Source organism: Myotis daubentonii, chromosome 1 (assembly GCF_963259705.1).
Source record: "Myotis daubentonii chromosome 1, mMyoDau2.1, whole genome shotgun sequence".
NCBI lineage: Eukaryota > Metazoa > Chordata > Mammalia > Chiroptera > Vespertilionidae > Myotis > Myotis daubentonii.
In genome coordinates this window covers 72779842-72794272 of record NC_081840.1, presented here as the reverse complement: position 1 = coordinate 72794272, position 14431 = coordinate 72779842, and the positions used below count along the sequence as shown (strand labels likewise).

Here is a 14431-nt window from a genome sequence, read left to right as displayed (position 1 = left end):
ATTTTTACAGTTAAAATCAGGTTTAAAAGACATAAGTTATAGCCCTGGCTAGTATGGCTCAGTTGGTTGGGTATCATCCTGTGTACCAAAAGGTTGTTGGTTCAATTCCCAGTCAGGGCACATGCCCAGGTTGGGGCTCGATCACCAGTAGGGGGCGTGCAGGAGACAGCCCATTGATGTTCCACTCTCACATCAATGTTTCCTTTTCCCTTCCTCTTTCTCTAAAAAAAAAATCAATTAAAAAAAAAATCTTAGCTAATCCAGCATAGCTCAGTGGTTGAGTGTTGACCTTCTTATTCCAGGAGCTCATGGTTTGATTCTCAGGGCACATGCCTGGGTTGCAGGCTCCATTCCCAGGAGAGGGTGTGCAGGAGGTGGTCGATCACTAATTCTTATCACTTATGTTTCTATCTATCCCTCTCCATTCTTCTCTGAAATCAATATATATCTATATATATATAAATATATATATAAATCTTTTTAAAAAACCACATAAGTTATAGTCAATTCTCAGTTATAGGCAGGTAGAGTAGTATGATTAAGGATTAGTCGTCGTTTTTTACATAATAATCTATTATTTGTAATATTAATCACTATGAGCTATATTATTTACATGTTGGAAAATGTTTCCTGTTTGAAACTACATGGTAAGCAATAGACTACCTATTGTTTCTCCTGAAAGGTGGAAACAGTCCTCTCCTTTGCCATTTAGCTCACTTAAGTGTCTGGGCAAATACTAGGTGTACCAGTTAATAATGGCGGATTTTGTAATCCAAGAAAACACGATAATTTCTAGAGAAACATCAAAAGTGCTTTATTCAAAGTAATGTCCATCGCTAGCTACACATTTCCCCGCATCTTTCAGGTAATTTGTGGATACTGTCCCAATAGAACTTTTCTTGTTTTGAGGCAAACCATTCAGAGACCCAATTTTCCACTTCTTCGCACGTTTTAAAGTGCTGCTCAGAAATTGCTTGTGCCATTGATCGGAACAAGTGGTAATCTGAAGGAGCAAGATCTGGTGAATACGGTGGGTGTGTTAATACTTCCCAGGCAAGATCTTTTAATGTGTCTTTAACTGGTTTTGAAATGTGGGATGGTGTGTTATCATGAAGCAAAATTACTTTGCCGTGTCTTCTGGCACATTCTGGTCATTTCACAATCAAAGCATGGTTCAAATTGATTATTTGTTGTTGGTAACGATAAGCCTTAACGGTTTCACCTGGTTTTAGAAGCTCATAATAAATCCACACCTTCCTGATCCCACCAAATACAGAGCATTGTCTTCTTTCTGAAGTGATTTGGCCTTGCAGTCGATGTTGATGGTTGACCTGGATCAACCCATGATTTTGTGCATTTGGGATTCTCAAAATAAATCCACTTTTTATCACCAGTCACAATTCGATGCAAAAAAGACTTTCTTTCATGCTGTTGAAGCAACATTTTACTGATGACTTTTCGGTTTTCCATTTGTCTTTTATTCAGTTGATGTGGCACCCATTTTCCTTCCTTTAAAACAGTGGTTCTCAACCTTCCTAATGCCGCGACCCTTTAATACAGTTCCTCATGTTGTGGTGACCCCCAACCATAAAATTATTTCCATTGCTACTTCATAACTGTAATTTTGCTACTGTTATGAATCATAATGTAAATATCTGATATGCAGGATATATTTTCATTGTTACATATTGAATATAATTAAAGCATAGTGATTAATCACAAAAACAATATGTAATTTATATGTGTTTTCCGATGGTCTTAGGCAACCCCTGTGAAAGGGTCGTTTAACCCCCAAAGGGGTCGCGACCCACAGGTTGAGAACCGCTGCTTTAAAATCTTTCCCATTGCTTATAAATGATCATAAATTGTTTGCTGAGCAACGTTTAATCTTTCTGCAAGTTGTTTTTTAGTATGACACGCATCTTCATCCAATAATGCTTATAATTGTTGGTCTTCAAACTTTTTCGGTTGACCTGGACGTTCTTTTTCTTTCACATTGAAATCATCACTTTTAAAACGTTTAAACCAGCGTTCACAAGTACCTTGAGATGGAGCGTGTTCACCATAAGCTTCCTGAAATATTCAGCAGCACTTTTTCTTCAAAATAAAGTAATGAATTAAAACTTCCCGCAAATGCTCTCTTTTTTTGCACAAAATTTGACATTTTTAAGCGTAAAAATATCTATGATGTTAACACCTGCAGCAAATTTGACATATGAAGTTATGAAGCTTGCTGTCAATACAACAAAATAGCATACATATCAAATCGCATATATATATATCAACATATGTGTAACGCCATCTATGGGGTTTGAGACTGTGAACACTGCTGGCATCTGGAAGGGATTCTGCCTGAAGAGCATTGGTGTCCCCATGGTGGACGAAGGCAGAAAGGGCAGTTAGCAGAACATGTACTTCATTTTGCTCTTGACTTTTGTGTGGTTTATTTTTAAATCTTCTCCTGAGGATATGTTTTGTTTTGTTTTTAATTGATTTTTAGAGAGAGAGAGAAAATAAGAAAAACATCGCTGTGAGAGAGAAACATTGCCTCCCAAATACATTCCCTGACCCTGACCGGGGATCAGACTCCCAACCAAGGTATGATGTGCCTTGACCAGGATCTAACCTGCAACCTTTTGGTGTACAGGATGATGCTGCAACCAACTGAACCACCCAGCCAGGGTCACTATCAGTTTTTAGTTCCAGTTTGCCTCTCCATCGGCCTCTTTGACTCTGTCTTTCCTGCAACCATGTTGGCTCCTCCCCGGCTTGGAATCTATGTATCTATCCAACACTTGGATGAAAACGTGGCCTTTGGTCGACTAAGTCCGTCAGTACTGCTGATCCCAAAACAGAATTTTTTTAAACATATTTTTATTGATTTCAGAGAGGAAGAGAGAGAAACATCAATGATGAGAGAGAATTGTTGATCAGTTGCCTCCTGCAGGCCCCACACCAGGGATTGAGCCCACCACCCAGACATGTGCCCTAACTGGGACAACACTGGGGATCAAGCCCACAACCAGGGCATGTGCCCTGACAGGGAATCGAACCATGACCTCCTAGTTCATAGGTCAATGCTCATCCACTGAGCCACGCTGACTGAATTTTTAAAAAATTATTGCCTATTGATATTATCTCAGAAGCAAAGGAAACAATTTAAAGAAAGTCTGTAATGGCTGTTCCTTTGTATTTGCAATAAATACAGTCAGGGAACCTACAATGGAGCATGCAATATGGGGTGCCCTCGGAGTTGCCAGATTTATTAAATCTGAATTTCAGGTAAACAAGATTTTTTGAGCATCAGTGTGTCTCAAATATTGCATGGGCCACACTTACACTAAACAAATTATTTCTTGTTTATCTCAAATTCAAATTTAACTTGGTGTCCTGTCTTTTATCTGGCACATCTGTCCAGAATTTCACAGCAATAATAAAACCTACTAAAAGTTGGTTCACATTTTATTACCATTATGTGCTGGCAATTCTAAATAATCTCTGATAAAATCCCTGCAAGGGTGGACAATGGACTCAGGTGCAGTAAATATAAGGGTACAGTGCGTGTCCATTTCCACAATCACTAATGACAAGTTACCATTTAATGATCAATTACCAAATTTGCTTTCATGATTTCTATTTGTTAAAACTCCTTCAAAACAAGTACTGCTTGCATTTACAGTAAGGAAGTTGAAACAACTTTGCTACCAATGACAGAGTTGAGATTTGAAACAGGTTTATCTGATTACAAAGCTTATACTCTTTCCACTATATCATGCTTGAATCTTTTACTATTTGCAGACCCAACCCTCAGACACTAACAAATGATCTAGGATGATAAAGCTTAGAGAATAAGGCCCACTTAGTTCTCTAGTTTATCTTCTAAAGGGAATACAAATAATCTTTGGATTATAATTAGGCTTTTTCTTCTCTCTACCCATAACCACTCAACTAATTTACCTGTTGTAATCTCCATCATCCAGTGACCTGCCTATCAATCTCTTTTGGTTTCTCCAACATACTCACTCTCTTCAGCTCTCTCTCAGACAATTACCTAGCCTATGTTTTGTCCCTACATATCCCATTGTGGTTAGTCAGACAAATAACAGAGTACTATAGGGACACTCCAAGGCAACCCACATGGTTTTGACTTCCATTTGTGGAATTACATGGCTTCTGACATAGATGTGAAAGTACAGGAACCTTCCAGGACTTGTGAAGTCACACAGCTGAGCAGACCATTGCTTCTGTGCTTGGAACCAGCCCTGCAGGATGAATGACTTTTACCACCTAGTATGATCAGATGGCCTTCTCTCCATGAGAGTATTCCTTCTTCAAGAGAGAAAGAAAAGAGAAAATCTAGATCTCATCATGAAAGTGAATATTCTCTTTAACCATTCATATGTGAATTGTCCAAAAGCAATATGGCTTTAGGAAGGGAAGAGGAAGACTTTGAAAAACTCTGGGAGGACTACTGAGAAGAGGTGGCCAACTGAACACTCATTGGAATTGAACACTCTTGTGGGATTTCAGTTCCTCTTGAAAATTAGTAAAACAAGAGTAGAGAGAGTTCTTTAAAAGCATGAGCTCAAGAACACAGAACAAGAGAGAAAACCATGACCACAACATTTCTGTAGATGGACAAGTGATAAATGAATTAGCCAAACAAGAAAGCTGAATTCTATTCCAGGAGTAGAGAAAGGTGAGAAGCAATCCAATTTTTACCACCAGATTCATACACACCACAAACTCACATGTAAACTCGTACATATGCATTCATAAATATTCATATGTATCCATATGCAAATAAATCAATAAAATCATTCAAGAAAATTTCCAAAAAAGATGGATACAAGTTCCTAATTTTAAAAGGCTCAGAGAATAAAATATAAATACCATTGTTAGAGCATTTCAGAATACTCGGATCAAAAAGCAAAGCTTTTTGGGGAGAGGGAGGGATGAGATGTGGAAACAAATTACATAGAGACAGTCAGCAAGCAGAATGGCTTCAGGCTTTGCAACAGCAACATTGGAAGCTAGAAATGGATCTGAGGGAAAATCATTCTTATTCCAGAATCTTATCCCACCAAATTATTGATTAAATATGAGGGCAGAATAAAAGTGTTTTCATACATGAAAATTCTCAAAAAACGTATCTCCCATGCAACCATCCTCAAGATGTTGCTAGAGAATGTGCTTTACCACCAAGTGGGAAGACAAAGGTGACAGGAAATAAAAAAAATCCAATGGAAAAGGGAGGTGAAGGGCTGCCCCACAGACGGCGAGCTCAGGATGACAACCAGGCACGAAGAGCAAACATTCCAGATTAGATTAGGTCAGAAGAACCATGAAGAAGATTCTTGAGAAATATGCAGTCTCATGTATCTGAACGCTTTGACAGGATTTACACAACTAGTAACAACTTTTGAGTCCATTTAGTGATAAATGCATAGAAAGCAGAGCAAGTTATGGATTAGGTAGTTTGGGCAGCAGTGTTTTAGAAAAGGCAAGTTATCCAGAATTTACATATATCAGCTGGGACTGGGAGTTGTTTTTGCAAAGTCATAAAAATGTCAACACTGAATCCTAGTCTGAAGGTCACAGTGCTGCTATATTGGGAGGGGCCCCATGTGGTGGGTGTGGCAGGAGATTGGGATCTGGTCTTTGTCGAGTGCACAGAGTTCTTTTTCTTTTTTTAACTATGTGCATGTATATAATAAATAAATATACAAAAAAAAACAAAACACACACAGCATTTGTGACAGTTTAGTTAAATTTCAACAGTGGAAGCTAGTGTGCGAAAAGGAGTACCAGACTGAGATATAAGAGATACAGTTGAAAAATTTAGTTCTGCCTGTTACTAACCACATGATAAGCCATGCAACTCTGACAAATCACTTAACCTCGGTGAGCCTGCCCAACCCCGAGGGATAGAGGAAGGGTCAGATGAACAGATGGCTGAGGAAGTACTTGCAAAGGTGAGGGCAGGGCGGTATTACTTAATCTCATTCAGAGCCATGCAGTTATCTCAATGTGTGCATATTGGTGAGTCCTAGAACGGGGAGGGGAAATCGATCCGTTAGGACAAGCCTGGCTAGTTTATCACCTTTTAGGAAGCTCCAGAAGACATGCCTTGAATGATTATGGACCGTGCCTAATCCATGGCTCCTTCCTCCTCCTAGCCCATTTGTCCACTTCCGTGGTGTGGTGAGTCTGAACTCTGCTACGGGCTGGATACATTAGCCAGAGTCCTGACTGCGTTGCCATGGTGTTAAAAATATTTAGTTTTACTAGCAAAGTTTTAGAAATAATAAAAGAAAAACTTTGATATGATTTATTTTTGTAAAACCATTTCAACAAAACAGACATAAGGAACTGGGGTAAGAGTTTCAGAAAGGCAGTGGGTGTAAATGTTGATTAGCGTGGTGACTCTTGATGCAAAGCATTCAATTAAGTGCAGCATGATGAGTAAAGGTCACACATTTCCCAAATGGAATGCCTTCAAAGCCAAGCTGTATGGAAAGGAGAGGGGACACGGAAACTGAAACCCGATTCACCCCTTTAATTAATGGAAGAAGTTTGTGTTTTTCTTTGAAGCCACAATTGTGACATCTGTAGGTGGGAAGGATGAGTTATGTTGCCCTGGTTCCCTCCTCTCCGTTTTCACTTTATTTTTTACCCTTATTTATAAATCAACCCAGTAAATAAAATTTATTTTGTCTTTTCTTTAACAAGAAACATAAAATAATTGAAGTAAAGCTACTGTCATGGAAAAGCCCGAGTCACAAGCCCTGAATTCAAATGCGTGTCTTGGAGGCGGTGTCACCTTTGGCCGGCAGCGTCACCCCCCACCTCTCAGTGTCCTTGTGTGAAACGAAGGGTATCCTGCCCGCTCACTGATTATTTGAGAGGGGGATGGTATGAAGGAAGCCCCTTTGCAGAGTAGGAGCAAAAGGAAAACACTTATCCCTGACTCCCTTTGTGCCTTTATATCTGACATCCAGTCCGTACGCAAATCCTATTGACTCTTCCTTCAAAACACGCCTTGAATCAGTTTCTTGCTCTCCACCTCCACGTGTGGGCCATCGCACCAGGTTCCTCACCAGTAGCCCTGCTTCCACTCTTGCCCTCCCTTTCATAGAGGCTCCATACACCAGACAGGTCAGGCTACTTTGTTGGTTCATATTCATTGCTCTTGGAATAAAATCCAACTTCAAAACTTGTCGCCGTGCCTTACAAGTTTCTACGCGATTGGTCCACATCCACCTTCCCCGTCTCATCTCATGGAACCCCATCCCCTCCTGCCCACCAAACTCCAGCCTCACAGGCCTTCTTTGGGTTCCCACCCAGTGAGCTTGTTTCTGCTTTAGGACCTTTGGGGCAGCTATTCCCTCTGCCTGGAATGTTCTTCATATAAATAGCTCCACGCCCTGGGCCTCCCCTGACCCTCCAAACTTCAGCAGCCACTTTGCATTGTCTCTTTTAATACAGTTTTGATACTGTATTATTTTCTGTTTATTTATTTATTTGTAAATTTTCTCTCCCTCCCCTTCTCCAATGGATCTAATGACCTTTTTAGTGTTTATATTTACTGCGTTGGTCAGTACCTGCCACATAGTTGCTGTTCAACCAATATTTGTTGAGTGGATGAATGAATGAGAAAATGAATAAATGGTAGAAAAGACTAAGCTTACTTCAGATAATTGCTGGCGTTGCTATCAGAGAGAAATTAGATTGTTTCCTATGGGCAAAGATGTCAAATGAGCATAAACAGGTAGAAGGTTTAAGAAGACAGATTTTAAAGCTGCCCAAAGGGATGACTGATGGCCTTGAGAGATAGTGGGCGCCTCACCCACTTCTGCTTGGAAGACTGTGTTATGGTGGATGGGCAGGATAGGTAACATTAAAGAGGGCAGTTGTGCTGGACGATTTTAAAAGTGCATTCCAACTCTGAGTTTCTAAGGTGATTTTTATTACTGTGCTATTTCAGTGCATTCTACAGTTCTACTTATGCAGTAAGGCTTCCCTGGACTTAATTAATTAGAACAGCTAAAAATTCCTGGAATACTGGTCATATACAGGGTCTAAAAGTCAACTGTAAAATCTTATCAGGTTTGACTTCAGGTATTCTCTTTCTAAATGGCTCTCAAGGATTTTCTCTTAAATTAATCTGTGCCTCAAAAACTTATGTTGATACCATCTAGAAGTAATCTTTATAAGTAGAATTCTTATCCAATATGGTTGATTAATGGAACAAAGTTGTCCCAAATCAGGAATCATAGTAAGTAATATAACATTCCTTAACCTTTAATCTAAAACAAGTTAAATATAGTAGTATTCATCTGTCTTTTGGTGCAGGGCTGAGGCCTTTTCTTGAATTATAGATAATTTGAATGGAGTTTTGTGGGTCTTCCCTACATACTCCACATCCATAATAGATCAGCTGTGGTTTCCTTTTGAATTTTTAAAGTGGATTCATGGCTTTTGCAAATATCAACACAGAAACTTTCTAGATAGTTATAATTATTCTCAGTCTTTTACATCTATCTTGCCCATACCTTTTTTCTTCAATTTTTATTTATTGATTTGAGAGAGAGAAAAGGAGGAAGGGAGGGAAGAAGGGGTGGGGGGGAGAGAGAGAAACATTGATTTGTTGTTCCACTTATTTATGCATTCATTGGTTGCTTCTTGTATGTGCTCTGACCAGGGACTGAACCCCTAACGTTGGCATGTCGGGATAATGCTCCAAATAACTGAGCTGCCCAGCCAGGGTGCTCACATCTTTATAAAAATGAGCTTTTTAAAAAATTTTTAGTTTGGAATAATTTTAGATTTATAGAAGTTGCAAAGATAGTATAGAAAGTTTCTACATAGCCCCTATCCAGTTCCCCCATCAACATCTTACGTTGTTGTGATATATTCATCAAAACTAAGGAACTGGCACTGATTCATTTCTGCTAATTAAACTTCCTAGAGTTTATTTGGACTTCACCAGTGTTTCCATTAGTGCCCTGTCTTTGTTCCAGGATCCAACCCTGAGCACCACATTGCATTGAGTTGCCGTGTCTCCTCAAGTCTTCACTGATCTCTCACACCTGTACTTAACAGCAGTATTTTCACTTTTCCCACTTGTTTAGAAACAGCACACTGCTCTTGATAAGGATTCTACTCAACTGTGGGAAGAATTGCCCAGGAAACCCAGAGCGAAGCCGTCAGCTACAAACCTTCAGCATTCTGTAGAAGGAATAGAAAATACAAGTAGCCCTGGCCGGTATGGCTCAGTTGATTGGGCATCAACCTGTGCACCAGGAGGTTTCAGTTTGATTCCTGGTCAAGGGCACATGCCCGAGTTTCGGGCTTGATCCCCTGTGGAGCGTGTGGAGGAGGCAGCCAATCAATGTTATGATCTCATATCAATGTTTCTCTCTCTCCCTCTCCCTTCCTCTCTAAAAATCAATAAACTTTTAAAAAATATTTTTAAGACATACGAGTAGAAGGAATGGAAAATAGCTTTAATTTGTCAAGTCGTTGGCAAGAGTATCTTCTATATGTCCCATTCAAAAAAAGAAAAAAGTGTTAATGTAATTATAATGGTGATAGCATACCTGTATGTAGAACTTCATTCTTTGAAGTGGGTAACGCAGGCATATATAGTGGAGAAAACAGGTCTCCAACATAGGAAGCAGTATGGCTGGGATTACCCAACCAGGCATAGAATTTGGGTCTTTTGATTACCAAGCCAATCCTTACTAATAAAAGCCTAAGTGGTCATCAGCCGTGATGCCCTCATGCCATCACAAGATGGCTATATGCACAGCGGGTGCGTGCAGGTGGGCGGGGCTGGGCTTGATGTTGCCTGCGCAGCACGGAGCCTGCCTTGAAGTCCCGCCTCCTCCTGACTGGGAGGAGGTAGGTCCCCTGGCTCCGCAAGACAGGCCTGCCTGGGGGTCCCGGCTCTGCGCGTGGAGGCCTGCCTGGGGTTCCTGGGGGTCCTGCCTCCATGCGGGGAGGCCTGCCTGGGTGTCCCCGGGCTCTGCACAGCAAAGCCTTCCTGGGGGTTCTGGTCCTGCCTCTGTGCAGTGAGGCCTGCCTGGAGGTCCCACCTCCTCCTGGCTCCAGGCGGTGAGGCCTGCCTGGGGGTTCTGGAGGTCTGGCCTACCTCTTTGGGGCAATCCATCGAGGAGCCCCAAATGGGTGGGTGGGGCCTACCTCTTTGGGGTGATGGATCTTGGAGCTCCTGCACTGTGACAGGGCACAGGCCAGGCTGGGGGACCCCCTCCCCCGAGTGCACAGATTTCGTATACCAGGCCTCTAGTGTTACTATAAATTTGTGTGGGGTCAAGATATCTTCTTCAAGGCATAGCTGGTTTTGCTCTTTGGTTAGAACATTGTCCCTCAGACTAAAAGTTCCCAGGTTTGATTCCGGTCAAGGGTACATACCTCAGTTGCAGGCTTGATTCCCGGCCCCAGTCAGGACGTGTGCAGGAGGCAACCAATTGATATGTCTCTTTCACGTTGATGTTTCTCTCTCTCTGTCTGTGTCTCTTCCCTCCCTTCCACTCTGTCTAAAAATCAGTGGAAAAAATATCCTTCCTAACAACAACAGAAAAGATATTTTCTTCACAGAAATAGATCTGTGGGTGGTTTTGTGAATATCAAAATATTTTCTTGCCCCCAAAAATTGTGTATCTTGGACCCTAGGGAGGATTCAGACGTCACAAATGGAGTCTTTATGTGTCCGACTAGCAAATGAAGGAAGTTAGAGGGATACTTGTTAAGCCCAGCAAAGAGTATTGGAGTTTTGCCAATATCTTTATTTCTCTCAGATTTCTTGGCTGTAGCATCGCTTTTAGATGGATAGAGGTCATGGACTGCAACTCTACTTTTTAAGTACCTGTTGAAAGGTCATTGACCTACCTGGGATCAGCAGCCCTAGTTCTGGTCTCCTCTGTGCCATTGAATAACCTGACCTTCTCCTACTCTTCACCTATCCTCTCCAGCCTTTTGTTGTCCTATTTAACATGAAGGGGTCCCAGTGGTGATGCTTGGTGATTTTTAGCTTTCTTTCATTGCCTTGTTCCTTAACTTTCGCAAAGCACTTTCGTAGATACTCCAGTGGTTCCTGGCACTTCCCTGTAGATGGTTCGAGTAGGAAGCAGGACAGCACAAGGCCAGTGGGTAGGACATCCCTGAGTTCAGACTTTACTCTTCTCACCTACCAATAGGGATGATAGCAGGACCAAGCACCCAGGGTTCTTCTGAGCAGCGGTTCTCAACCTGTGGGTCTCGAACAATGAAAATACATCCTGCATATCAGATACTTACATTATGATTCATAACAGTAGCAAAATTACAGTTATGAAGTAGCAACGAAAATAATTTTATGGTTGGGGGTCACCACAACATGAGGAACTGTATTAAAGGGTCGCGGCATTAGGAAGGTTGAGAGCCACTGCTTCTAGGGAATAAAATGAGACACATAAAGCAGGCTGAGGTTCGAGACACCCTTGACCATTAAGAGCCATTCGCTTTTAATCATACAGGTTGAGAACTTGGTATAGTTTTCAGGAAATCATTGAGTACAGAGATAAAAGGCCGCTGAGCTTATGGACAATTCTGTGTAGATGACCAGTAACTTTCCCGGTGCCATAATGCACAGAAAGGGAAAAGCCCAAGGAAAATCTAGAATGGCTGATGTACTCAAACTGCTCATTGATTGTGTTTTAAAACTACTTTTCTTGACTATTTTTGATGGTCTTTGAAAAGACCATCAAATCTCCGTGTATCCGAAAAAAATCTCCAAAATACCAGGAGGACCTTGTTTGACCTTTTCAATCAGTTTATTTGTTCAGCAAATATTTATTCAAAGCGCTGAGTTAGCTGCTAATTTTAAATAAACTCGCTGACATATTAAATCATTTGTAAACCCATTTTAAGCACCAGTGTTGCCCTCGTTTTCTAGGGGAGAAACATATTCCTATTTTCTCCTCTGATCTCTCTTCTGGCAGGAGCAGTAATCTGTGTCTAAGAACAGCGATTAAACCTGCTGCCTGTGTGATAGGTGGGAAGGTGAGCAGAGTTTTGTGAACTCGGCAGATTCTCAAAGTAATTTGCAAAACCCTTTCTGATGGTGATAGTGTAAAGAGAATGAACAAGTATTTTGCTACCTCCTGTTCGAGTAACTATATCTTGGAATTAACAATACCTAGTTTTTTGTTGTTGTTGTTGTTGTTTATTTATTTTTTAATCCAGGGCATACCTCTCTTTATCCCCCTGCCCAAAATTGAGTGATTTTAAGCGGGGGTTGGGCTTTTAAACTGAAGTGTATTATTTTTCTTCCTTAAAGTGTTATAAAATTAATTGTGAATCATACTCAATGACACGTTCAAGTCAGTGACACGGAGTAGAAATAAAAAGGCAGCTATTCTAATAGGAATAACTGAACAACTGGGCAAGTTGCTTGAGGTCCTATCACAAGGTCCTGACTCATCTTGAAGACAGGGACAAGTTCCTGGGGCTCCCCCGACCAGACGCAGACAGCTCTGCTGGGCCTGCCTTGCCTTTAACTTTTATCACTTGGGCTCATTAACATCAGGGCTAAGGACGTTAGGGCATTTAATAAGCATTTCAGAATCTTTTATACCTAGCCTCCCCTTAGGGGAGGACTTCCCCTTTCCTCTAAGAATCCCCATCCTCCCTAAAACTTTTACATCACAGTCAAGTGGCATGGAACCATATACTTGCCTCCTGTTACAGACCTCACCACCTCACCTTCTCTAACCTGGCAGGCCCTGGGATGCAGATGACCGGGGCTGCTGGACCAGTAACTTTCCCTGCGCCATAACTCAACAGAGAGGCAGATCGATGACAGGGTTACAGGAGAGTGGGGCTTTAAATAGCCAAGGTCAGTGTCTGGAGGTTTCCCGTTAATACCACTCACAGCATCCCGCCAGCGAGACTCTCGGCCGCTTCGTTACCCACGCCAAACTAGTTCTGATTTTCAACATTTTTTTTCAAACGCATCTAAGAAATCCCGACTCCCAGCGAATTGACAGTGCAGCCCGCTTTATATGAAGCTCTGTTTATAGGCCACAGTTCTCCCGACAGATTTACAAGTGTCTGTGGAGTTTTAAAAGACGATTGCTTAACAGGCATTAAGTGAGACACATAGAACTGTGTAAATATTTTAGCTGGAATGGGGGATTTTTTAAAATGTCTGAGCCAAATATTGCATTAAATCTGAAGACAGTGGCAAACTGATTAGCAGTAGTTGCCAGCTTCGTGCTTCGCCAGTGATTGCTGTCGCCAAAATTAGACACCAGAATTCATCCACTGGTTTCGGCGGTGGGTTGTGAAATAACTTTCCACCCTTTTCCTTTCTCTCTCCTCCTTAGGCCTCTCCATCTTTTCTCTTTTACTTCTTCATGTTTTATTTAGATGTAAACACTTTCCAGAGTAGACAATTACAGTTAATGTGACTGACCAGCGAAGGCTGAAACAAGAACGTGGGCCCCGACAGCGGTCAGAGACACTGCAGAAGGCTTGAGCGACGTGCCAACAGGTGGCTTTTTGGTAATGGGCTTATGTATCTCAATCACTGGCCTCTTTGTAGCCAGCTGTTGCACTGCTGGAAGGAAACAATCCCCAAATCAGCATTGCTACCTCTTCCACTTACCGATTTCCTTGGATCATATAGAGGCAGGCCTGGCACCTTCAAGATTTACATGTATGAGGAAATTCATCATTTAATTTTAGTAAAAGCTGCCATGCAATAAGCACTTTGGCCCCCGAGGAAGGCTTTCTCATTTAAGCATTCCCAATAGAAAACCATCCTCCTGATTTGAGCAATGGGTAGGATGTATTGCTTAACCTCTAATATCATTTCTATGAGAATGAGGCATCTCAGCCAATAGGGCCTTGCTCTCTCTGCCTTTGCTGATTCCATCAGCAACCACTTAATTTTCACCCATTGATTTTTACCAAAAACACTTCTTAAAGTAATGGTTGTCCCAAAATGTAGGCTTATCTGTTCTTCACAAAATGGATTGAATTGTAATCATGTGTCCAGATCTTTATTTGATATTGTTGACCCACAGGTCTGAGCATCTTAAAATTATGCATATATAAGTATATGAATGTATATGTATTTTCATTTTTATTGTTGAGGGTGTTACAGATTCCCCCTTTTTCCTGCTCCATCCTGCTCCCACACAACCCCAGGCCTTCACCGCACTATTCTCCATGGAATAAGCCAGTCAGAGAAAGACAAATATCACATGATCTCACTTATATGTGTAATCTAATGAACAAAATTAATTGATGAACAAATAGGTCCAGAGACATGGAAGCATGCCACAAACTGACAGATCTCAGAGAAAAGGGGGTCTGAGAAGAGATTAACCAAAGAACTTACATGCATATATGTATATGTATT

General features: G+C 41.3%; 1 protein-coding gene across 3 annotated transcripts in view; it reads left to right on the top strand.

Annotated features, from left to right (window-relative positions):
• The window catches only part of FMN1 (formin 1), a 302227-nt gene that overhangs the window by 168471 nt on the left and 119325 nt on the right, over positions 1 to 14431 (top strand). The window contains exon 13 of one of the 3 annotated variants that reach the window (XM_059705583.1): positions 9135 to 9451. The exons of the other annotated variants lie outside the window; for them this stretch is intronic. Within the exon in view, the coding sequence (XP_059561566.1) occupies positions 9135 to 9154 (20 nt within the window). The 3' untranslated portion in view covers positions 9155 to 9451. Of the gene's footprint in view, positions 1 to 9134; positions 9452 to 14431 lie in introns of those variants that run through there. 3 annotated transcript variants of the gene reach the window in all.